This window comes from Macaca fascicularis, chromosome 12, assembly GCF_037993035.2.
Source record: "Macaca fascicularis isolate 582-1 chromosome 12, T2T-MFA8v1.1".
In the NCBI taxonomy this organism is placed as follows: domain Eukaryota; kingdom Metazoa; phylum Chordata; class Mammalia; order Primates; family Cercopithecidae; genus Macaca; species Macaca fascicularis.
This window is the reverse complement of record NC_088386.1, coordinates 3,747,290-3,772,565: the sequence shown is the minus strand read 5'-3', so window position 1 is coordinate 3,772,565 and position 25,276 is coordinate 3,747,290. Positions and strand designations below refer to the sequence as shown.

Genomic DNA, 25,276 nt, shown 5'->3' with positions numbered 1-25,276 from the left:
GGTTTATTAATTATAAAATCAACAAAAGTAAACAAGCAATGCCACCCGAACTTAGTAACACGCGGGCCATGTAGTACAAATGTGGTGTACTGAAAAACCAACTGCTTTCAGAAATCGTAACACTAAGAAGTGTAGCTTTGATACCTCTATCTTGTCGGTTAATTCATGTTGTAGAAGGACTGCCAGGGGAATGACAGCTATCTAAATCAAACCACAGTGTCAATATGTTGGGAACAAGTACCCTGGCTACAAGAAAGGAAAAGGAAAAGGAATACAGCCCTAAAAGATGCATACAGATAAGCAAGTAAGGGGGGAGCATTCTTGTATTTAATTTATAGCTAAAAAATTCAAAGGTAACACTGGTAGTAAAAACCTACAAAATGACTGTGAATCAGAGAAAAGTGCTGGTTTTTTTGAAGAGCCTGAGACGGTGTGTATATGTAAGAAAATTGAATGGAGATGTAAGCCAGTATTGTGGTGTTGTGACGATTTAGCCACAAATGTCTTCCCTATTTAAATATTCCAATCAGTACTGTTAGTACACGTACCTCGGAGAATTCTTTCCTCATGGCAACGAAGAAAGTCCCAGATTCTAACAGTGCCGTCATCAGAGCATGTAGCAAATTTATTATCCGTGGGTGAGAAACTGTTACATGAAGACACACAGCAGGGGAAAGAAGTCAGCATTTAACAGATAATCTGTGTTTCTCAGACAGGGAAAAATAAAAACACTGTGCTGCATTATAAACAGGAGAGGGAAGAATCCAGTGAAGAAGCCCTTAAAGTGAATGTCGTCAGCTAACATAGGCATCTCATCAAAAGAAGTCTTCAACAGAGCAGTTGTTTGAGTTTTCAATCATCAGTATTCTGAGAACTTCAAGTGTGTATTATTAGTGCTAATGCTATCCATGTTCCTTCTCTATTTTCTATCATACCAGGAAATCACATGAAGCTGCCTTAAGTGATGAAACTAAATGCATTCTATTTTTGCAGTATTCCCATAGTCTTTTAAATTGCACACGAATACTGCTCCCAAAATTATCATCAGCTTCTGCCTCAGACACTTCATGAAATGATAAGCTGAAACAATGTGGGCTGTCTATTAAAAGAATGATTGCTAAACCTCCCTACATACGATGTTTCTCATCCATTCCAAAGGTCTGTAGAAAATTTTCACATCTTCCTGGCAAGCTATTCCATGAATGTTGCACCTTTTGAGTAAAACTTTAAAATAAGGACATTCAGACTTGTGTTTCAAGCCAAAGAATCTGCTGCAAGAAGGATTCAAGTTTTTCCCAGTAGCGAAAGATCATTCAAGTTTCTCAAATAACTCTAAAAACTCCCTTGAACTTTGGAATCCTATAACTAAGAAAGGACTAGCTGTGTAAACTCAATGTATGGGCAAGACACTAAGGCAAAGTCTACAAAGCAGAAGCATGTTCATCCAACAATTTGTTAAGATTCTGAAAGGATAAGCAAATGACTACAGTGGATGATGTTTCTATAAAGATGTCAACCTCCCCCACACATGGGTGGCACAACCTTAAAGAATGCTGCTTAGCTTTATTCTGAGGCTGCAGCAATTCTTCAGGCTTGTATTTGGAACTTTTTCCCCCAGTTTTACTATACATACCTCACTGATGTGTAAAAATATACAACTCACTGAAAATATTTTAAACTCCACTTATTGTATACATTTGCATAAGTGATGTTATCAACAGTGAATCAGAAGAAAAGTCCTAGAGTCTTCTTGACAATGATCTGCTTACAGCTGCAAAGCTTGAAGAACCCATTCATTACTCCATTAATGTTTGCCACATCCAGTTATCTGTGAGGGTTTTAGTCCTATACTTTCCTTTGGAAGTCGTGGCATAACCAAGCCAACCAGGTCTTCACTTAAGCCTTTTTCCACTTTGTGTGAATTCTGAAGTTGTTTTCTGCAGGCTTTAGATTTTATTCAGTTGCATAATTAAAGACTGAATTCTTTATTTGGAATGAAATATTCTTGTCTTACACAGTAGATAATAAAAAGGAATAACGTATACACATTATTAATCATAAATGAAAAGAGAAAACCAGTGCAAAATGCGGCAGACAGTACATCTCTAACATATTGCAAAGGCTGATACCGGGACAACACTACTTCAGAAAGGTGCCAGCAAAATGGTGAATGTGTGAAAACAAAGAAAAATATTGTGTTTATAGGGTGCAGAAAGTTTCCCAGAATCTGACAGAGCCCATGCATCTCTGCACCCAGAATACACTTAGAGAATAATTTAACCATGACAATAGGGACTACAGAAAATGGTATATTGTGTATAAACCTGGCCTCTCTAATCGCCTCCTTATGTGCCTGGAACATCTTGACGTTGTTCATGTTCGACTGCCAATATTTCACATATCCTCCGTGGTCTGCTGTCAACATCCACATGTCATTATGTGACCATGTCATGGCCCTCACTGGGCTGTCGTGAGCCTGTGAAAACAGAAAACATTAATTAGTAAGGTGTTGCTTCAAAGAATATATGACTAAAGGCTTACAAGAGCATATACTGACTCGAGGCAACAATTCGTCCAATTCTAAGTTTAACAATGCCAATGAAGTGACTATATCTCAAGTTCTTTTCAGTACCATACGATGATACCACCATCTGGTGATTACTATTACCTGTAATATTGTTTCAAAATTGAAAGTGAGTCCATTCCACAAGGTAAACTCCCCACTAGAAGCTCCAGTGACCAAGCGTCTTCCTTCTGGAGTCCACTAAGGGAGAAAAAAAGACAGGTTATACAAGGGCACACATCCTCCAACTTCACTAATTTTGAAAAACATTTTAAAGGTATTTATAAAACATGCAATAACTGACATAAATAAATGAAACGGACTTTTGCTTAAACGTAGCTCAGCTTTATCAGAAGTACTTCGTCAGAAAACAACTTAACACAGTGCAAGGAAGGCTCTAGTCCCTTGGCTTAGTAGCTGAATTAAAGATACTAAGTATATTACGAGTATACGCACCTACTCACTAAATTACATGCACCTATGCATGCTAAAGACCATTTCAATACAGAATATGCGAAGACCTCATTTCCCTAGGCTGTATGATAGACTAAGAAAAATAAGGTCACCAGAACAACTCAAAGACTGGATAAAGGATTTGGCGCTTACAAGTAGGAGAGGACAAATTCAGAAAGAAAAGTTACCAGTGTTTAATTAAAATAACAAGATAATAAGAAGTACCAATTTAAGGACACTGAGGCTATCAAACTCTTCCTGCACCTAAACATATTTAAAAAAAAAAAAAATTGTAAGCTCTCCTCCATTCAAAGTACCAAGCAGTGATAACTCTTAGGCTGATCTACTCTCAAAAAAAACCATAACAGTGCCATGACTAATTAACACTACACCAACATTTTTAATTTTTTATTGATACACAATAGATGTACATATTTGCAGGGAATGACAATGCCAATAATTTTTTTTGTACTTTTAAGTGCACCTTTTCTCCTTTTAAATTAAACTTAAAGCCCTTTATTACTTTTTGCACTTAAAGCCCTTTAAACATTTTTACATCAGTATTTTAATGTCACAATTTGCACACTAAAGGAAATCTGTAGCATACGTGATGGCTAATTTGAAACATTTCAAATTTTTTGTTTTTACTTTTTATTTTCAAGTTTCTATGATGGATCACACACTCATTTTCCTTCAATGATGTAAATATACAAAATGTCAATATAACAATCCTATTTTCCAAAAACTCTGACAAAGTTGAAAAATACAAATACATATGTGCTTATAGAAACAGTAAGATAGGATATATAAAATGAAGGTTATTTCTTAAATTACACAAATATATGTTACAATTTGGCTTTTTACTGCTTACCTGTAAGTCACAGTTTTGATTATCAGATTAAAAGCCTCGTCCCTTTCTAGTTTCCGTTATCTGGTATGGATCCTAACCCAGTCAATACTACAGACAACCAAACTGTAGACACACAGCCCACAGTCTTTATACCTTAACATCTTTTGATTTTGACTGTGCCTCTGCATGTGCAAATTCTTCCTAAAACCTTATAGCGTAATCCCCAAATGAGAACATTTACCCACCTTACAAAATATGGCGTGCTCGGATTTTATTCTTTTCAAAAAGGTTTTCCATGTTATGCTAAGAGGATATTAAAATTAGCTGCACATCATATCCCTTTGACCAAATTCCCTGATTAAAAAAAAAATTATACTATACACTGGTTGCTTCTACTCACATAACAATGTTTCTTTTTTTCTTTTTCTTTTTTTTTGAAATGGAGTTTCACTCTTGTCCCCCAGGCTGGAGTGCAGTGGAGGCGCAATTTAGGCTCACTGCAACCTCCACCTCCCGGGTTCAGGTGATTCCCCTGTCTCAGCCTCGTCTCTCAGCTGGGAATACAGGCGCGTGCCACCACGCCTGGCTAATTTTTGTATTTTTAGTAAAGACAGGGTTTCATCATATTGGTCAGGCTGGTCTCAAACTCCCGACCTCAGGTGATTCACCCACCTCAGCCTCTCAAAGTGCTGGGATTACAGGCGTGAGGGATGTGTCTACTGCCTAAGGCCTCTTAGGCAAATACTAGGCATAAGACTAAATGCAGCTGTTTCTATGGAGTTCAGACTGACATCTCTCCCCCAGGACCTTTTGGTTCTCCCTGTTGTCTATCATACTCCTCTGATATCAGAAGATCTGCTTATTTTCCTCATCTGCCACAATCATCTTTTCTTGGTCTCACTCTTTTTCAACTGTTATTTGCTCAACTTAAGATTGTTAACCATTCTACACCTCTGGATACTGTTAACCAACAAGTGCATTAGCTAGGAAATGGAATAATCGAAACACAAAGAAGAAAATGATTACATTATCATCTATGAAAATCAGGGTTACAAATAAAAATTGTATTTTTAAAATTTTAAAAATACATTTAAAATTTAAATGTATTAAGTGCCTAGTAGGTACCTTCATAGAGCTAAAAATTACGGTACGCCATAGTTCTTCGGCTCTCAGATGTTTTCCTGCCTAGTAACTCCTAAGTATTCTTCATTTACCTTGGGATGCTGCTGTTCTAAATAATAACAAAAGCATCCCTATTCAAAGGCAACTCTGAGACCTGCTACAACATGTATCCATCTATTGAGAGAATTCTACAGAAATTGCCACATGAAGAAAAACAATCCAAAAGTGATATCTCACTCAATGGTGATAAAGTAGATAAACAACTGGATATTCCAAAATAAAATTACTAGCAATAAACCAATTATAAGCCCAGATATACTTTTAAAATAATGTTTAATTTTCTTTGCCCTGTCAAATACATTTGCTATATAACTCTGGATTTATTTTCCCCCAAAATATCCAACAGATTACTTACCCTAACAACAAATACCGGACACTTTACTTTATTTGTTGATGTCCGAACAAATTTTGTTGTTACTGCATTCATAGGATTATTCAACATTCCTATAGGTGGGACCAGCTAAAAAAAAAGAAAATTGGGTTTTTAGAGCTCCTGATTACATACAAGGCAGAAACCAGAAACACGGCAAGGTAATTATTTCAACATTTAAAGACAAATTTGGGACCATATACAACTTTCCCACAAAAACTATAATAAAGAATTATTACAATTAGCTTACTAATTAAGTGAAGAAAAGTGAGATACAGGAAAGTTAAATACCCATTATTACTAAACAAACAAGAAAATCAAGTACCAGTACTAACCCAGTACAAGTTGGTACAAGTACTAACCCAGTTAGTACTTAAAGTCAACACAATTAAACATGTTCACAGAAAGCTTATTAAGTTCAAATTTAAGTTTTAAGAAATTTAAATTAATTTTCCAATTACAAGACTTTAGATTACAAAGCTTCTTTTTGGACATTGCTTTAAGCCCCAAATCAAAAATTCACCCATCATTAGATTAAAAGGAAAATCTAAATTGAGACAAAAACATAATGCACAGTTTACACAGATGTGTTATATTATCCCTTTGGGAATATTTTAATTATAAAAGTGTAAAAAGAAAAGACCATTTTGGACTTGAAGTCACGTAGTTAAAGCTAAAATATTCAAGCAAGGAAGTGTCTATTAAGCTAGTATGACACATCATATACTTACGTCATTGTAATAACCTGCATCAGGCTGAATTGCCCGCATATCTCTCTGGTCTCTTTGCCATATTCTGTTCTGTTAAATAAACAAATAGATCAATTAATGAGTATATAGTCTAATTATACTCAATGTGAAATTAACAAAACATAAGCTATATTAAAAATGGATAAACAGAATTAAAAAATACTATTTTCTAAAATAGTGGGTGCCTTAGAGAGCTTTCCCTTCTGATGCTACTAACACTGCTTAGAACTTCCCTCCTCACGGTGCCTCACACCTGTAACTCCTAGCACTTTGGGAGGCCGAGGCAGGCAGATCACTTGAGGTCAGGAGTTCAAGACCAGCCTGGCCAACATGGTGAAATCCTGTCTCTACTAAAAATACAAGCCAGAAATTACTTGTTCAAAAAGAACTTCCCTCCTCACTTTATCATATTAGCCCCTACCCACTCATCCAAGACACTGTCAGCTCCAACACAGTCTCCCTGATGCTACCTTAAGAAAAGGAAACAGCAGAGAGGGTAAACAGACATCCCCAATTCCTTCAAAGCCCTAAGCACAAAACAATTCCTCATATCTTGCCCTTGGTCTTCTTAATTCCTCTCAAATTCTCTCCTAGCCTACTTTCCCAATTGAAATTCCCAGAAAAATCAAAATCTGTCTTTATCTCTGAATCTCTTTCTCCAGTATGCCTGCAACATACTAATTAGGCCCAATATGCAAATAGGTCTTTAACCACAGGTCTAAAGTAATGAAAAACAGACAAATTTTCATAGGAAGCCAGACCTAAGCCCAATGAACCTAATAGGGTAATATTAGTAATAAGGCTAATTCCTACCTTAACCCAAGTAAATAAATAACTCTAACGGGAAACTGTAGGTAGACCCTGCCTTGACTTTACTATCTGAGTTGCTTTCACCTTGTAGGACTGCAGTAGGCATTCAGTCCTCAAGAACGTAAAGCCCTTTCCCTGACTCTAAGTACCACCTACCACCAGGGCTTGGAAGTGGGAGAATCCATGTTCTCCAAGCCATTGTCTAACAAAAATATTCCTATGCTGGTGGTCTTTTATTATTTCATATACACTGCAGATTTAACAAGTGTTTTAAGATTGGCCTAGCGATTAAAGTACTCCCTTCTAATCTGTGAACTTTTAGAGCAAATCCTGTTTCTAAAATGGGGTCTAACTTTAATAATTTTTTACAAGATGATACAGGCACAGAATTTTAGAAAGTGCTGGTGGTTTGAGGTTCTTCCTAAATGAGCCAATTTGAAATTCCACCTTGTCCCACTAATTCAACTAACACAGGTATACATAACTTACTACACTACATCTAGAAAATCATCTTCTTTTAAATAACCAGGCCAGGTGCAGTGGCTCACACCTGTAATCCCAGCACTTTGGGAGGCTAAGGTGGGTGGATCACCTGAGGTTAGGAGTTCAAGACCAGCCCAGCCAACATAGTTGAAATTCTGTTTCTTTTTTTTTTTTTTTTTTTTTTTTGAGACGGAGTCTCGCTGTGTCTCCCAGGCTGGAGTGCAGTGGCGTGATCTCGGCTCACTGCAAGCTCCGCCTCCCGGGTTCACGCCATTCTCCCGCCTCAGCCTCCCAAGTAGCTGAGACTACAGGCGCCCGCCACCACGCCCGGCTAGTTTTTTGTATTTTTAGTAGAGACAGGGTTTCACCATGTTAGCCAGGATAGTCTAGATCTCCTGACCTCGTGATCCACCCGCCTCGGCCTCCCAAAGTGCTGGGATTACAGGCTTGAGCCACCGCGCCCGGCCGAAATTCTGTTTCTACTAAAACTACAAAAATTAGCCAGGCATGGTGGCAGGAGCCTAGAATCCCAGCTACTTGGGAAGCTGAGGCAGAAGAATCACTTGAACCTGGGAGGCAGAGGTTGCAGTGAGACAAAACCGCACCATTGCACTCTGGCCTGAACAACAAGAAAGAAACTCCATCTCAAAAAAATAAAATAAAACAAATAAATAACCAAAGTTTGGTCATCTGAAGCAAATTAATTAGGCTTACCTCCAAATACTTAATTACAGATGGATTGTAGTCTATGGTTTTTCGGTTTACAGCTTTTCTCATTCGTTTTCCATCAAAAGTAAGCTGTTGCATTGCTTGCTGTTGTGCAAAATCAGGTCGCTTATAAAACAACTGTCGAGGTGCCTGGTGCTGGAACCTTGGCATATGGAAAAAACGAGGAGGAGAACCAATTTCTGTAGCCATGGTGATGTTTTCCTTCCAGGATACTAGGATAAGGAAAAAGTACTTTCACTTCAAATATCAGCACTCCAACAATGCCTGAAAACATTTTTAAATTAACACTTTTTACACTTCTTTTCCCTTATCTAACATGCATCATTTCCAGTTACACAATGAACTACAGTCATGAGTCACTTAACGGGCATATGTTCTCAGAGATGCATCCTTAGGCAATTTCATCATTGTACAAACTTCACAGAGTTGTACTTACACAAACCTAGATGGTATACATAGCCTACTACATACCGAGGCTACATGGTGCAGCCTCATGCTCCTAGGTTACAAACCTGCACAGCATGTTACTATACTGAATGCTGGTGGCAACCGTAACACAGTAAGTATTCATGTATCTAAACATAGAAAAGAAACCACAGAAAAGTATGATAAAAATACTATATTAAAATCTTATGAGACCACTATCATATATGTGGTCCAACATTGACCACAATGTCATTTTGTGGTGCATGACTATATTAGATCAATAACAGAGACCAGCCACACATTTGAAAAAGACGACAGTCAAGGTGGAAGGATCGCTTGAGGCCAGGAGTAAGATCGGGCTGGGGAACACAGTGAGATTCCCATCTCTATAAAAAATAAAAACATTAGCTGGGCATGATGGCATGCACCTGTAGTCCTAACTATTCTGGAGGCTGAGACAGGAGAATCACTTGAGTCCAGAATTTTGAGGTTGCAGTGAGCAATGATCGTGCCACCGCACTCCAGCCTGAGTGACAGGGAGAGACCCTGTTGGAAAGAAGGAAGGGGGGGGGTGCAGAGAAAGACTAATTCACAGAATAAGTGCTAATAGGCATTTGTTATAAAATTCAGCCTCCTGAAGAAAAAAAGCAGGATTGGTAACAGCTTGAGGCAGGGCGTATATGTGTGAGTCAGTGGATGGGTATGTGTTTATGTTTAGGGAATAAAAGAAGGTAGAATCACTGGGAATTGTTCACTTTTTCTCTTTTTTTCCCCTAGAGATAAGATCTCTCACTGTGTTGCCCAGGCTGGTCTCAGACTCCGGGGCTCGAGATCCTCATACTTTGGCCTCCTAAAGTGCTGGGATTACAGGCATGAGCCACCAAGCCTGGCCTTACATTTTTAAAATTAAAATTTCACAGCTGGGCGTGGTGGCTCACACCTGTAATCCCACCACTTTGGGAGGCCGAGGCAGGTGGATCACGAGGTCAGGAGATCGAGACCATCCTGGCTAACACGGTGAAATCCGTCTCTACTAAAAATACAAAAAAAAAAAATTAGCCGGGCGTGGTGGCAAGTGCCTGTAGTCCCAGTTACTTGGGAGACTGAGGCAGGAGAATGGTGTGAACCTGGGAGGCGGAGCTTGCAGTGAGCTGAGATCACACCACTGCACTCCAGCCTGGGCGACAGAGCGAAACTGTCTCAAAAAATAACTAATTAATTAATATTTCACTTAGGCCAGGCACAGTGGCTCATGCCTATAATCCCAGCACTTTGGGAGGCCAAGGCGGGCAGATCACAAGGTCAGGAGTTCGAGACCAACCTGGCCAACATGGTGAAACCCCGTCTCTACTAAAAATACAAAAAATTGGCCGGGCGTGGTGGCTCAAGCCTGTAATCCCAGCACTTTGGGAGGCCGAGACGGGCGGATCACGAGGTCAGGAGATCGAGACCATCCTGGCTAACACGGTGAAACCCCATCTCTACTAAAAAATACAAAAAACTAGCCAGGTGTGGTGGCGGGCGCCTGTAGTCCCAGCTACTCGGGAGGCTGAGGCAGGAGAATGGCGTAAACCCCGGAGGCGGAGCTTGCAGTGAGCTGAGATCCAGCCACTGCACTCCAGCCTGGGTGACAGAGCGAGACTCCGTCTCAAAAAAAAAAAAAAAAAAATTAGCTGGGCGTGGTGGCGGGCTCCTGTAATCCCAGCTACTTGGGAGGCTGAAGCAGGAGAATCATATGAACCCAGGAGGGAGAGGTTGCAGTGAGCCGAAATCACATCACTGCATTCCAGCCTGGGCGACAGGGCAAGACTCTGTCTTTAAAAAAAAAAAAAAAAAAAAAAAAAATTCACTTAGAAGTTTGATGATAAAACTAATTACTTTTATGTTTATTGTTAAGACTCCATTTTATACAAGTCATTAAAGGTCTTTAAAATTTGACTTTTGTTCTTTTAAATTTCCTAGGAATAGTGTAGAAAGAGGAATAAACTACCTTATTTCATATCTATAATGAACAAAGAAAGTACGTATGCCCAAATTTCAGGAGCAAAATACCACAGAAACGTATTTCTCAGTATGTGTTATTTACATATTTACAAAGGTAACCTTAAGTTTATATCTGAAGAGAAAAATGTTAAGACCTTATAGTTTTTCAACTTCAACGTTCTACATTTAAACTTACATGCCAATAATACAAATATGCATGATTTTTTTAAAAAATTGTTTTAATTAGCCCAGTGTGCTGGTGCGCAACTGTTGCCCCAGCTACTCAGGGGGCTGAGGTGGGAGGATCACTTGAGACTGGGAAGTCAAATCTGCAGTGAACCATGATAGCGCCACTGCACTCCAACCTAGGTGACAGAACAAGACCCTGTCTCCAAAAATAAAATAAAATAATAAAATTAAAAACTATTACAAATACAATAAAGGAGAGAAGTTAGAAACATTTCCACAATAGCTTTTGATTTCAAAAGCAGAAAAGACTGTGGTCACCATTATTTGCCTGTATTCTTTTTTTTGTTTTGTTTTTGTTTTTGAGATGGAGTCTCACTCTGTCGCCCAGGCTGGAGTGCAGTGGCTCGATCTTGGCTCACTGCAAGCTCTGCCTCCCGGGTTCACGCCATTTTCCTATCTCAGCCTCCCGAGTAGCTGGGAGTACAGGCGCCCGCCACCACACCCAGCTAATTTTTTAGTATTTTTAGTAGAGACGGGGCTTCACCGTGTTAGCCAGGATAGTCTCGATCTCCTGACCTCCTGATCTGCCCGCCTCGGCCTCCCAAAGTGCTGTGATTACAGGTGTGAGCCACGGCGCCCAGCCATTTGTCTGTACTCTTAAAACTGCCTTATCTCACTCTCTAGACACTAAACAATGAGGCTGAAAAAATTTTTGATTTCCTTTTGATGAAATATTCTTGGCACTACTTCATTCAGCCTTGTCACATTGGTCCCTCCTAAGACCATTAAATTTGAATAATAATAATAACAACGAGGAGGAGGGGTGAAGGGAAAAGAAATCCTGACTTTTGCACACCAAAAATAAATAGTGCAATAAAATATGCATTTAACCTGTGTTACTTCCACCACTCTGAAGCAATCCCAGAAGGTCCTTGGCAAACATTAGCTTGAAATAAGATGAAAAGGCCGGGCGCAGTGGCTCAAGCCTGTAATCCCAGCACTTTGGGAGGCCGAGACGGGCGGATCACGAGGTCAGGAGATCGAGACAATCCTGGCTAACGCGGTGAAACCCCGTCTCTACTAAAAAAAAAAAATACAAAAAACTAGCCGGGCGAGGTAGCGGGCGCCTGTAGTCCCAGCTACTCGGGAGGCTGAGGCAGGAGAATGGCGCAAATCCGGGAGGCGGAGCTTGCAGCGAGCTGAGATCCGGCCACTGCACTCCAGCCTGGGCGACAGAGCAAGACTCCGTCTCAAGAAAAAAAAAAAAGAAAGAAAGAAGATGAAAAATATTCTATGTCTTAGAGCTGTGCGTGAATTAAACGGCAGAAAAGCACTAAGCAGTTGATTCAATAAGGCTGGTGGAAGACTCTGTTTACTCAGTTATTCCATGAATCCAATTAAGTTTCAGCATCCCAATTTCAATTACCAGCTTCAATTCAGATGTCTGGGCCAGTAATTCTAAAATAAAGCTGTTTTGGAAAGCTTTTTTTTTTTTTTTGAGATGGAGTCTTGCCTTGTTGCCCAGGCTGGAGTGCAGTGGTGTGATCTCAGCTCACTGCAAGCTCCGCCTCCCGGGCTTAAGCAGCCCTCCCACCTCAGCCTCCTGAGTAGCTGGGACCATCAGGCGCATGCCACCATGCCCAGGTAATTTTCTTGTATTTTAGTAGGCTGGTCTTGAACTCCTGAGCCCAAGCAATCCACCTGCTTGGGTCTCCGAAAGTGCTGGGATTACGGGCATGAGCCACCACCTCCAGCCCAAAAGCTTTTTTTTTTTTTTTTTTTTTTTTTTTTTTGAGACACAGTCTCACTCTGTTGCCCTGGCTAGAGTGCAGTGGCGTGATCTCAGCTCACCACAACCTCTGCCTCCTGGGTTCAAGCAATTCTGCTGCCTCAGCCTCCCGAGTACGTGGGATTACAGGCATCTGCCACCATGCCTGGCTAATTTTTGTATTTTCATTAGAGACATGGTTTCACCATGTTGGCCAGGATGGTCTCAAACTTCTAGCCTCAGGTGATCCACCCACCTCAGTTTCCCAAAGTGCTGGGATTACAGGCATGAGTCACAGATCCCGGCCCAAAAGCATATTTTAAAATTATGACTTCCAAATCAAATACCTAATTACATTAGAATAAAATTATTCTAACAGTATAGTTTCTATTACTATAAAATGAGAATAGATTTTTTTTCACAAGTCAAAAGGGATTTAAATATTATTCAGCTGCAAAAAAGAAATTAAGTTCATATAAATACAACATGAATATCAAAAACATTATGCTGCCGGGCGTGGTGACTCACACCTATAATCCCAGCACTTTGGGAGGCCGAGGCGGGTGGATCACAAGGTCAGGAGATCGAGACCATCCTGGCTAACACAGTGAAACCCCGTCTCTACTAAAAATACAAAAAAACTAGCCAGGCATGGTGGCGGGCACCTGTAGTCCCAGCTACTCAGGAGGCTGAGGCAGGAGAATGGCGTGAACCTGGGAGGCGGAGCTTGCAGTGAGCCAAGATTGAGCCACTGCACTCCAGCCTGGGCAAGAGTGAGACTCCGTCTCAAAAAAAAAAATGCTAAGTGAAAGAAGTCAGCCACAAAAAGTCACATATTGTGTGATTACATTTATATGAAAAATCCAGAACATGCTAATATACAGAGACAAAAAGCTAAAAGATTAGTGTTTGCCAAGGGCCAGGGAATGAGAGGAATGGAGAACGACTGCTTAACAAAAATAGAATTTCCTTTTGGGATGATGAAAATGTCTTGCAACCTGACAGAGGTAGTTGCTGCAAAAAAACTGTGAATTTACCAAATCCCACTGAATTATACACTTTAAAATGGTTACAACAGTGAATTCTCTGTTATGTGACTTTTACCTCAATTAAGGAATAACGGGCTTACCAACTGGAAAAAATTTTTTTTTTTTTTTTTTTTTTTTTTTGAGACAGAGTCTCACTCTATTGCCCAGGCAGGCACTGTAACCTCCGCCTCCCGGGGTTCAAGCAATTCTCCTGCCTCCACCTCCCAAGTAGCTGGGACTATAAGCGCACTCCACCACGTCCAGCTAATTTTTGTCATTTTAGTAGAGCCGGGGTTTTGCCATGTTGATCAGGCTAGACTCAAACTCCTGACCTCAGGTGATCCACCCGCCTCGGCCTCCCAAGGTGCTGGGATTACAGGCATGAGCCATCGTGCCTGGCCCACTGCAAAAAAAATTTTAAGGGACAAAAGATGAAACAACAGAAAGTTGATGACTGTTGAAGCTGGGTGGAGCGTATATGGATACAAAGCACTAATCAAGAGTCACATCAAGGATATTTATCCTACAAATATGAGGAAAATGACTGAAGTCAAATGCAAAAAAAAGTACTGTTACTTACACTCTTTGAAATAACTCATATGTTAAAGCTACAGAAAAATATCAATCCTTCATTTATGACCTCGTAGAGGATGCGAAAATAATCTTTCCATTTACAAATCTGTTGAGTAAAACTGGTTCTGAAAAGGCGTTTTTAACTTTTCTTTGAATGGTCAAGTACTGATGGTGTTTCAGAAATAAAGGTCAAGCAAGAAGAAAATGAGGAAAAAAAAAAAGAACAATTATATTTGAAACAAACATCCAGCCTAAAATAAAACTAAAACAAAAAATCTCTTCACAATACAGTGACCAGGCTGCATCTATACCTTATACACTTCAGCTTCACATCCTGCAAACTATAAAGTTACTTGGCCAAAATCACAACAGTCTCTTGGCGGCTGTCATGGGCTGAAATGTGTCCCCTCAAAAATTCATAAGTTTAAGTCCTAACCTCCAGTACCTCACAATGTGAGTCTATTTAGATTTAGGGTCCTAATCCAATCTAACTGGTATTCTTTTAAACGAAGATTAGGACACAGACAACACAGACAGAAGAATGACTGTAAGGACAGAGAGAAAAGACAGCCATCTACAAGCCGAGAGGAGAGGCTCTCCAGGAACCAGCCCTGCTCACATCCTGATCTCAGACTTTCAGCCTCCAGAACTTTGAGAAGATACATTTCTACTGTTTAATCCCCCAGTCTATTGTTATAGCAGCCCAAGCTAAGAGAGGGGCAGTCAAGGCAAAATACCTCCTGACTCTCCTTCAACATAGGTTGCCAAAAACACTCAGCAATCACACCTGTAATCCTAGCATTTTGGGAGGCCGATACAGGTGGATTGTTTGAGCCCAGGAGTTCAAGACCACCCAGTAAGACCCTGTCTCTACAAAAAATACAAAAATTAGCCAGGCCTGGTGGTGCACACCTGTAGTCCCAGCTACTCAGGAGACTGAGATGGCAGCCTGGGAGGTCAAGGCTGCAGTGAACCAATGTTGCACCACTGCACTCCAGCCTGGGTGTCACAGTGAGACCCCGTCTCAAAAAAAGAAAAAAATATTTAAGCAAAAATGATACAACAGCTTTCTCTGATAGCAGAAAACTTGACATGTGAGACTGAAAAGTTATTGACCATGACAGAAAGAACCAATCCTCAAAGAAGTCATTACAACTATCCTCTACGCTTTACTTGGGATGAGTAAAGATCTAGATTTATGACCAAATGCAGAGAAAGAAGAGCCTTGTCCTTTATAAAAGTAATGAATGAGATTGGTACTCACTGCAGTACTGACTTGAGGTATGCTAACAGAACAACACAACTTAAAGTACTTAGTCCCCAAAACACACTCATCTCACATCCAGGGTGGAGAGGGAGGACAGACAAAGAGTTTGGGAAAGGAGGGTGCAAGAGAGAGGAACTGAGGTAGAGAAGACAAATAATTTGCCTATTGTTATTCAATATATACTAACAATACAACCAAATTGCTAAGGACAAAAATCCATCTGAAACACTGAATTCATCATGCCTTTCTCCTATACACAAACCTTCAATGTTTCAAGCAATCACCACAGTTTTATCAAGAGCCTACTTTACATATATACACTGCCTCAGGTACAGCACACAAGTCTGATTCACTAAATTTCACTCCTAATTTCACAGAACAGTAGTTTTCAGACTTTGCAGTGCCTGGTCCCCTTCTCTAATTTTAGCAAATATAAAGATTCTGAGTACACAAAAGTTTGCATCGCATCCTTTGCCTTAAGCTTTCAACTGCTCAAAAAAACCGGGAAAGCCAGTCAATTTCGCCATATTTTCTCAACCTGTAAAATGAGTTGCATGCCTCAAAAATATTATTTTGCATTAAATTTGTATCTTTCAACAATGTGGTGACTATATTTTAAACAGAATGGAACACTCAGACAGTGTGCCAATGTTTGTATGCACAAGTCCATACCAACTTTATAATTCTGCTTTTTTTGAGACAGGGTCTTGCTCTCTTGCCCAGGATGGAATACAGTGGCACTACCACAGCTCACTGCAGCTCAAGTGATCCTCCTGTCTCAGCCTCCCAAGAGGGTGAAACTACAGACGTGTGCCACCTGGACTCAGCTAATTTTTTTCATTTTCTGTAGAGACAGATCTCGCTTTGTTGCCCAGGCTGGTCCAGAACTCCTGAGCTCAAACTATCCTCCCACCTCAGCCTCTCAAAGTGGTGGGATTATAGGCATAAGCCACTGTGCCTGGCCAATTCTGTTTCTTGTCCCAAATGCTCACAAGATAACTTCTTGTATAATCTTAGTCATGTGATGACACTGAAATTACAGTTGAAGATAAAAGTTAAAAATGAGCCAGGTGTGGTGGCTCATGCTTGTAATCCCAAAACTTTGAGAGGCCAAGGGAGGAGGATCTCTTGAGGCCAGGAGTTCAAGACAAGCTGAGGCAGAATAGGAAGACCCCCATCTCCGCAAAAAAAAATTTAAAAAATTATTGGCTGGGTGCGGTGGCTCACGACTGTAATCCCAGCACTCTGGGAGTCCGAGGAGGGTGGGATTACCTGAGGTCAGAAGTTCAAGACTGGCCTGGCCAACATGGCAAAACCCCATCTCCACTAAAAATACAAAAATTAGCTGGGCACGATGGCTGGCGCCTGTAATCCCAGCTACTCAGGAGGCTGAGGCAGGAGAATCGCTTGACCCCAAGAGGCAGAGGCTGCAGTGAGCCAAGATCTGTTGCTCCAGCCTGGACAACAGAACAAGACTCCATCTCAAAAAAAAAAAAAAAAAGAAACAAAAACAAAAAACTGATGTGCCCTGACCACCTGCCAGACAATGAACACACAGACACCCCACACACACACACACAACACACACACACACACACACACATTCTGTTCTCAAGAGTCTGATGGTTTATCAGTACAGAAGAGCTCAAAAAGAACAACGTGAGAAGCTACTACTACGTTAAGACACTACTATGCTGTGTGCCAGGCACTATTACAAGGGATATAGCACAGGAAGCTTATAGCACCAATCAGCCTTAAGAAGCTTAAATTCTGGGTGAAGTGAGGGAGGCAGGGGCAGGGAGTGTCAGGGGAGAGACCCTTGAGAAAATAAAGTAAATAAAGCTCTCTAATTCACTCAGCATACCAAGGCCAGCATATTTTTTCCCCAAACAAACATAATCCAAAATAATCTTTTCACCAACCAAATATTTCTGACTACCATTCAAATTATTTTACTATAATAGATCTCCAACTAAAACACATAGGAAAATGACCTAGTTAGCACTCAACTAATTCCTCAGCTTCAATACAAAATGAATTTACTGAATGCTTCATATAAATTAGTAAAAAGAGTTTTAAACTAAGATTCAGAGGGGCAGAGTGAGGCTCTGGCATAAAAAAAATGCTGACATGAAATATCATGAATGAGTCTAAAGCAGTGCTTTTTCTTTAAACCAGAATCACATCCTATTGATGGTTCCTGAAATCAATGTGGCTGACAAGCAGCATTATTTTTATTTAAAAAAACAAAAAAGGGCCAGGGTGGTGGCTCATGCCTGTAATCCCAGCACTCTGGGAGGCCAAGGCAGGTGGATCACTTGAGGTCAGGAGTTCAAGACGAGCCTGGCTAATATCGTGAAACCCCGTCTCTACTAAAAACACAAAAATTAGCCAGGTATGGTGGCGCACAACCGTAGTCCCTGCTACTTGGGAGGCTGAGGCAGGAGAATCGCTTGAAACTCAGAGGCGGAGGTTGCAGTGAGCCCAGATCACGACACTGCATTCTAGCCTGGGCAACAGAGCAAGACTCCGTCTCAAAAAAAAGTAAAAAAAAAAAAAAATAGAACATATGATAGAATTGCACATTTGAAAGAACTGTTTTTATGCAACTTCTGTTTCCACTGGATTCGTGTGTATGCATACAGGGTCACAATATTTACAAAGTATTTTCTTCCTACGAATCTGTCCACTAAAAGCCAAGGGCTTGCTGTTAACACCACCATGAGGTGTTCCCTTCCTGTGTATTTCTGCTAATGTCTGCTGCCACTGCATATCCATAGCCAAAGAAGATCACATATAGCATCTGTCCAGTATGAATATTGTGGCTAGGCCAGGTGCGGTGGCTCACGTCTGTAATCCCAGCACTTTGGGAGGCCGAGGCAGGTGGATCATGAGGTCCGGAGATCGAGACCATCCTGACTAACATGGTGAAACCCAGTGTCTACTAAAAATACAAAAAATTAGCCAGGTGTGGTGGCTGGCACCTGTAGTCCCAGCAACTCGGGAGGCTGAGGCAGGAGAATGGCGTGAACCTGGGAGGCGGAGGTTGCAGTGAGCCAAGATCGTGCCACTGAACTCCAGCCTGGGCAACAGAGCAATACTCCATCTTAAAAAAAAAAAAAAAAAAAAAAAAAAAGACTATTGTGGCTGATCACAGTAGCTATGGTACCAGAATTTGATCCAATTATCAAATCCAACAATTCCTACAATGTCAGCCACTAATCAGAGCTTCTGATCAGAACAAGAAAGCTTGTTTTCCCAAACTGAGATAACCGAATTCTAACCAAAAGCAAATTATTGATGCATTAACTAGCTAGCAATTAATATAGGACTTTTAAAAATAATAAAGTTTTAAGATTCACACCTCCATTAACACTCCTGGACTCCAGGGTCAAAACCTCAGCCTGGAAACCCCTGTTTTAGATTATTTATCTATAGTCCACTAGGTTCTAAGATAATCAATCTACTCTGAAAGAAATTTGATACCCAATCTGTCACTGAACTTTCAGGGGCTCTTCATGAGTGGTAGGCCAGACCAGTAACAAAATGATCAACATGTCCTTTCTCTTCATTGTCCAACTTTAATTAATATGAATCCTGAAAAGTCAGGAGAAATTACATGGAGACCATTCAATCTGTTAAGGAATAATCAATGAAGCTGTTTAAATAAGCAGGTTTTGGCCAGGCACAGTGGCTCATGCGTGTAACCCCAGCACTTTGGGTGACCAAGGTGGGAGGATCACTTGAGGCCAGGAGTTGGAGACCAGCCAACATAGTGAGACCCTCCTCCTTCAAAAGTAAACTTTCACCTGCAGTCCCATCTACTCAAAAGGCTGAGGCAGGAGGATCCCCTGAGCCCAGGAGTTTGAGGCTGCAGTGAACCATGATCACACCACTGCACTCCAGTCTGGGCAGCAGAATGAGACCCCCACCTCAAAATAATTTATTAATAGTTTTTTATTCTTTACTTTTTGAGAGACAGTCTCACTCTGTTACCCAGGCTGGAGTGCAGTGGCACCATCTCAGCTCACTACAACCTCCATCTCACAGGTTCAAGCAATTCTCCCACCTCAGCCTCCCAAGTAGCTGGGACTAAGAGTGTGCACCACCACACCCAGCTAATTTTTTTCCTATCTCTAATAGAGATGGGGTTTCACCATGTTGGCCAGGCTGGTCTCGAACTCCTGACCTCAAGTGATCCATCTGCCTCAGCCTCCAAAGTGCTGGGATTATAGGTGTGAGCCACCATGCCCGGCCCAATTAATAGCTTTTTAAAGTTCGAGATTCTATATCTTGACTGTGGTAATAGATACATGAACGTATCCAATACATATTGTATGCCTCATTTATGTGGCATTCTTAAAATGCCAAAACAATAGAAATGACTGCCAAGAGTTAGGGGGGTGGGAGAGGGTGCATGGGTGTGGTTATACAAAAGGTAACCCTTGTAGTGATAAACTGTTAATATCTTGATTATGGTGGTGAATACAGGAACATAAACATATAATAAGATTGCAGAAAACTACAGATACACACAGTAAGTACAGTAAAACTGGAGGAAATCTAAACAAGATCTGCAGATCATATCATTATCAACGCTCCGCTTGTGACAATGTACTACAGTTTTACAATTTGTTATCACTGGGAGAAACTGGACATACACAGAATCTCTGTATTAAGGATCTCTCTGTATTATTTCTCAAAAATGCATGTGAATCTACAATTATCTCAATAAAAATTTCTACCTTAAAAGTTAACATGAGCAATTCACTAGCTGGTTTAAAAAAAAAAAAAATTCCATGTTGAGGCCGGGTGCAGTGGCTCAAACCTATAATCCCAGCACTTTGGGAGGCCAAGGTGGGCGGATCACCTGAGGTCAGGAGTTCAAGACCAGCTTGGCCAACATGCAGAAACCCCATCTGTACTGAAAATACAAAATTAGCCGGACATGGTGGCACATGCCTGTAATCTCAGCTACTCGGGAGGCTGAGGCAGGAGAATCGCCTGAACTCGGGAGGCGGAGGTTGCGGTGAGCCAAGATTGTGCCATTGCACAATCTTGCACAAGCCTGGGCAACAAGAGCGAAACTCCATCTCAAAAAAAAAAAAAAAAAAATCCAAGCTGAGAACGCACATACGGAATATTCAAAGTCAAGTGTTTTACAACTGCTGTTATAAATTTGTTGATCACTAAACTTGACATTAAAGATCAATTTTCAGCCGGGCGCAGTGGCTCACTTTGGGAGACCAAGGTGGGATGGTCATTTGAGGTCAGCAATTCAAGACCAGCCTGACGAACACAGTGAAACCCTGTCTCTACTAAAAATACAAAAAATTAGCCAGGGATAGCGGTGTACGTCTGTAATCTCAGCTGCTTGACAGGCTGAGGCAGGAGAATTGCTTGAACCTGGGAGGCAGGGATTGCAGTGAGCTGAGGCTGCACCACTGCACTCCAGCCTGGCACCACAGCGAGACTCTGTCTCAAAAAAACGATCAATTTTCATTAACCAAATGCGGCAGTTTTCTAGTTTTCAGGTACGGCCTTAGTTGCATAATTTTTTATAACTTGGGGGAAGCAGCTTCCACTGTGTACAGTAGGCTCTCTGTATCTATCAGTTCTGCATCCATGCATTCAACCATCTGAGGAAGAAAAATATTAGAGGGGAATAAACGGATGGTTGTATCTGTAGTAAACAATATAGTATAACAACTATTTACACAGCATTCACATAGTATTAGGTATTACAGCATTCACACAGTATTAGGTATCAATCTAAAGAAAATTTAAAGTATACAGCTGGAGCTGGGCATGGTGGCTCACACCTGTAATCCCAGCACTTTGGGAGGCTAAGGCGGGCGGATCACAAGGTCAGGAGATCAAGACCATCCTGGCTAACACGGTGAAGCCCCGTCTCTACTAAAAATACAAAAAATTAGCCGGGCGTGGTGGCGGGCACCTGTAGTCCCAGCTACTTGAGAGGCTGAGGCAGGAGAATGGTGGGAACCCAAGAGGCGGAGCTTGCAGTGAGCTAAGATTGCGCCACTGCACTCCAGCCTGGGCAACAGAGCGAGACTCCGTCTCAAAATAAAATACAATAAAGTATACAGCAGGATGTGTGTATGTTACATGCAAATGCTACACCATTTTATTTAAAGGACTTGAGCATCCGTGGATTTTGGTATCCTTGGGGATTCCTAGTACTACTCCCCCATGGATACTAAGGGACTACTATACTTAGCCATAAAATTACTGAAGTATTTTAGTGAATACTGCTTTAGATATGTTTAATGCAAGTTACCTGATACTATACTGGGCATTTATATTCAGTTTTCTGTGCCATTTCAAAAGCTACCTTTATATATAAAGCACATGACCACAAACATGGCTGTCTTCCTCATTAGAAGTAATAACTCAATATTTCAAAAGCGTGACACTAGGATAGAGAAACCAGCACTTTTTTGTCAAGTTTTCAGTGAAGACTAATGTCAGGGGTTCCTGGATGTGGTTTTCTGCCTTTCATCTGCACACAAAGCAAAAGGGTTTTCCTACCCAGGTGATTTTAAAGTGCAACAAAATTTGGGAACAATTGGATTAAGTAATTTGGACAGCCTACTTCTGAAACAGCTTCCTTACAAAAGCAAGTTCTTCAGCTATTTTATTTCAGGACTCCTTTACTTTTTTGGGGTTTTTTTGAGACCAAGTCTCGCTCTGGTGCCCAGACTGGAGTACAGTGGCGTGACCTCGGCTCACTGCAACCTCTGCCTCAGTCTCCTGAGTAGATGAGATCACAGGCGTGCACCACCACCCCCAGCTAATTTTTTGTATTTTTAGTAGAGACAAGGTTTCACCATGTTGGTCAGGCTGGTCTTGAACTCCTGACCTCAAATGACCCTCCCGCCTCAGTCTCCCAAAGTGCTGGTATGACAGGTGTGAGCCACCGCACCCGGCCAGCACTTCCTTGTTCTTTTAAACACTGAAGATTCTCCAAAATTTCCGTTTACTGTGGTATTGGATACTGGCCACATTAGAAATGAAAACAAAATGTTCTTAAAATATTAATTCATTTTTAAGTAATGATAAACTCATTATCTTTCCCTTCCCAAAAGCAATTAGTGAGAAGAGTAGCATTGTTTTCCACATTTCTGCTTATCTTTTTAGTATCTAGCTTAATGGAAAACAGCTGCTTTCTCAGGTTTGCTTCTGCATTCAGTCTGCTGCAATACGTTATTTGAATTAAAAGTATATGAAAAACGGCCGGGCATATATGAAAACTATTACAAAAAAAATCTGGATTCACACATTTATACATCTAGAAAGTATTTTCATAGCCTTCTCAGACAATTGTAGATATTCTATGATACTCCTTTCCAAAAACAAGCACTAGTTTATGAAATACTAACTGCAATGTGTCATCTGAAATCATATTTTTTTTTCTTGTTTTTTGAGACAGGGTCTCACTCTGTCACCCAGGCTGGAGTGCAATCACAGCACCCTGCAGGTTGACCTCGCAAGTTCAGGTCATCTTCCACCTCAGTCTCCAGAGTAGCTGGGACTACAGGTACGTTGACACCTCGCCTGGCCAATTTTTGTATTTTGTAGACATGTTGCCCCAGCTGGTCTCACTCCTGGGCTCAATCTACCCACTCACCTCCCCCTCACAAAGTACAAAGACTACAGATGTGAGCCACTCCGCCTAGCCTTAAAATTGTATCAACGAGCTTTTTATACTGTTACCTTAAAATCCATTGATTTGTCTTGCAATTTGAATGGAACTTTTACCCCTGCATGATTTTATAACATCATGCACTGACCATCTGGAAAATACTGGTTCCAGAGAATTACATTCATCATCCAATTTTTATCACATTCCTTATAAAATACAACTTTCCTTAAAATCATCACTGTTCTCATCTTAAAATGTATAATTATTGGGAACCTCAACTTCACAACGGCAGACACAAGCTTTCCAAACTTCCTATCTTGAAAGCTCAGATTTTTATCACTGACAACAAATAAATGTTTTCCCTGAATCAACAGGTTGCCTCCATTCATTTTCAAGAAAAATATTTGTCGTTTTCTGGCTGCTCCATGTCATTGTCAGCATTTGGTGTAGCAGCTGTTTTGAATGAATGCCATAGTTTGTCACTCTTTTAATTTTTTTTCTATGGTCTTTGTTATTTAGAGTAGTTTTAGGTTCACAGCAAAATTGAACAGAAAGTACAAAGTTCCCATACATTCTCTCTCCCGTCTCTCAACACACACAGCCCTACCCACCCCTAACATCCCACACCAGTAGGGAACATGTGTTAGAATCAATGAATCAACACCGATGCATCATTATCACCCAAAGTTCATGGTATACATACGTATGTGTTAGTTTACATAGGTTCACTCTCGATGTGCATTCTCTTCAGTTGTGACAAATGTATAATGACATGTATCCACATAGAATAGTTTCTGCCGCCCTAAAAATCCTCTGCTCTACCTATTCATCCTTCCCTCCCCCAAACCCCTGGCTATTTACTAATAATCTTTTTGCTGTCTCCACAGTTTTGCCCTTTCCAGAATGTCATACAGTTGGAACCACACAGTGTGGAGCATTTTGAGACTGGCTTCTTTTACTTAGCAATACGCATTTAAGGTTCCTGCATGTCTTTTCAGGTCTTGACAGCTTTTTTTTGTTTTTACTACTATTACTTTTCATTCCTCTATGGATGTACCAAACTTTGTTTATCCACTCCCCTACTGAAAGACATCTGGGTTGCCTCCAAGTTTTGGCAATTATGAACAAAACTACTATAAACATTCATGTGCAAGTTTTTAGGTAGATGTTATTTTCAACTCATGTAGGTAAATACCAAGGAGCAAGGTGGCTAGATCACATGGTAAGGGTATGCTTGGTTTTGTAAGAAACTGCCTAACTATATTCTGAAGTAGGTGTACCATTCTGCATTCTGACTGGCAAAGTGAGAGTTCTTGCTGCTCCATGTCACTGTCAGCATTTGGTCTAGCAGCTGCTTTGAATTTTTGCCATTCTAATAGGTCAGTAGTATTATCTCATTTATTTTATTCTGTTTTTTGAGAGAGTCTCCCTCTGTCACCTAGCCTGAAGTGCAGTAGCACAATCACAGCTCACTGCAGCTTCAACCTCCTAGGCTCAAACAATCCTCTCACCTCAGCCTCCTGAGTTGCTAAGACCACAGGCATGTGCCACCATGAGTGGGTAAACTGTTCTTTTTTTTGTAGAGACAGGGTCTCACTGTGTTGTCCAGGCTAGTCTTGAACTCCTAGGTTCAAGTGATCCTCCTGCTTTGGCTTTCCAAAGTGCTGTGATGACAGGCATGAGCCACAGTGCCCAGCCGATACTGTTTTTCTCTTATTTCCATATCCAGATGTTCACTATTACTATACAGAAATACAATATTTTGGTAGGATGCAGTGGCTCACACCTGTATTCTCAACACTTTGGGAGGCTGAGGCAGAAGGATCACTTGAGGCCAGGAGTTCAAGACCAGCTCAGTCAACACGGCAAAACCTTGTCTCTACTAAAACTACGAACATATTAGCTGGGCATGATGCACGCCTGTGATCCCAGCTACACAGGAGGCTAAAGCATGAGAATTGCTTGAACCTGGGAGGTTGGAGATTACAGTGAGCCAAGATTGCGCCACTGCACTCCAGCCTGGGCAAGAGAGCAAGACTCTGTCTCAAAATATATATATGTGTATATATATATTTAAATATGTTGTCCATATATCCTATAACCTTGATAAACACAACTTATTCTAGAAGCTTTCTTGTAGATTCCTTGGGATTTTCTACATAGACAATATATCATCTGCAAAGAGGTATA

The 25,276-nt window shown here is 40.8% G+C and overlaps 1 protein-coding gene across 5 annotated transcripts in view; it reads right to left on the bottom strand.

Annotated features, from left to right (window-relative positions):
* The window catches only part of WDR33 (WD repeat domain 33), a 108,205-nt gene that overhangs the window by 58,505 nt on the left and 24,424 nt on the right, over positions 1 to 25,276 (bottom strand). For all 5 annotated transcript variants that reach the window (XM_045366870.2, XM_045366872.2, XM_045366874.3 and 2 more), the window contains exons 2-7: positions 8,175 to 8,401; positions 6,150 to 6,218; positions 5,404 to 5,508; positions 2,669 to 2,764; positions 2,325 to 2,476; positions 549 to 646 (exon numbers count right to left, since the gene is read on the bottom strand). In XM_045366870.2, coding sequence (XP_045222805.1) covers positions 549 to 646; positions 2,325 to 2,476; positions 2,669 to 2,764; positions 5,404 to 5,508; positions 6,150 to 6,218; positions 8,175 to 8,378 — 724 coding nt within the window. In that variant the 5' untranslated portion in view covers positions 8,379 to 8,401. The remainder of the gene's footprint in view (positions 1 to 548; positions 647 to 2,324; positions 2,477 to 2,668; positions 2,765 to 5,403; positions 5,509 to 6,149; positions 6,219 to 8,174; positions 8,402 to 25,276) is intronic.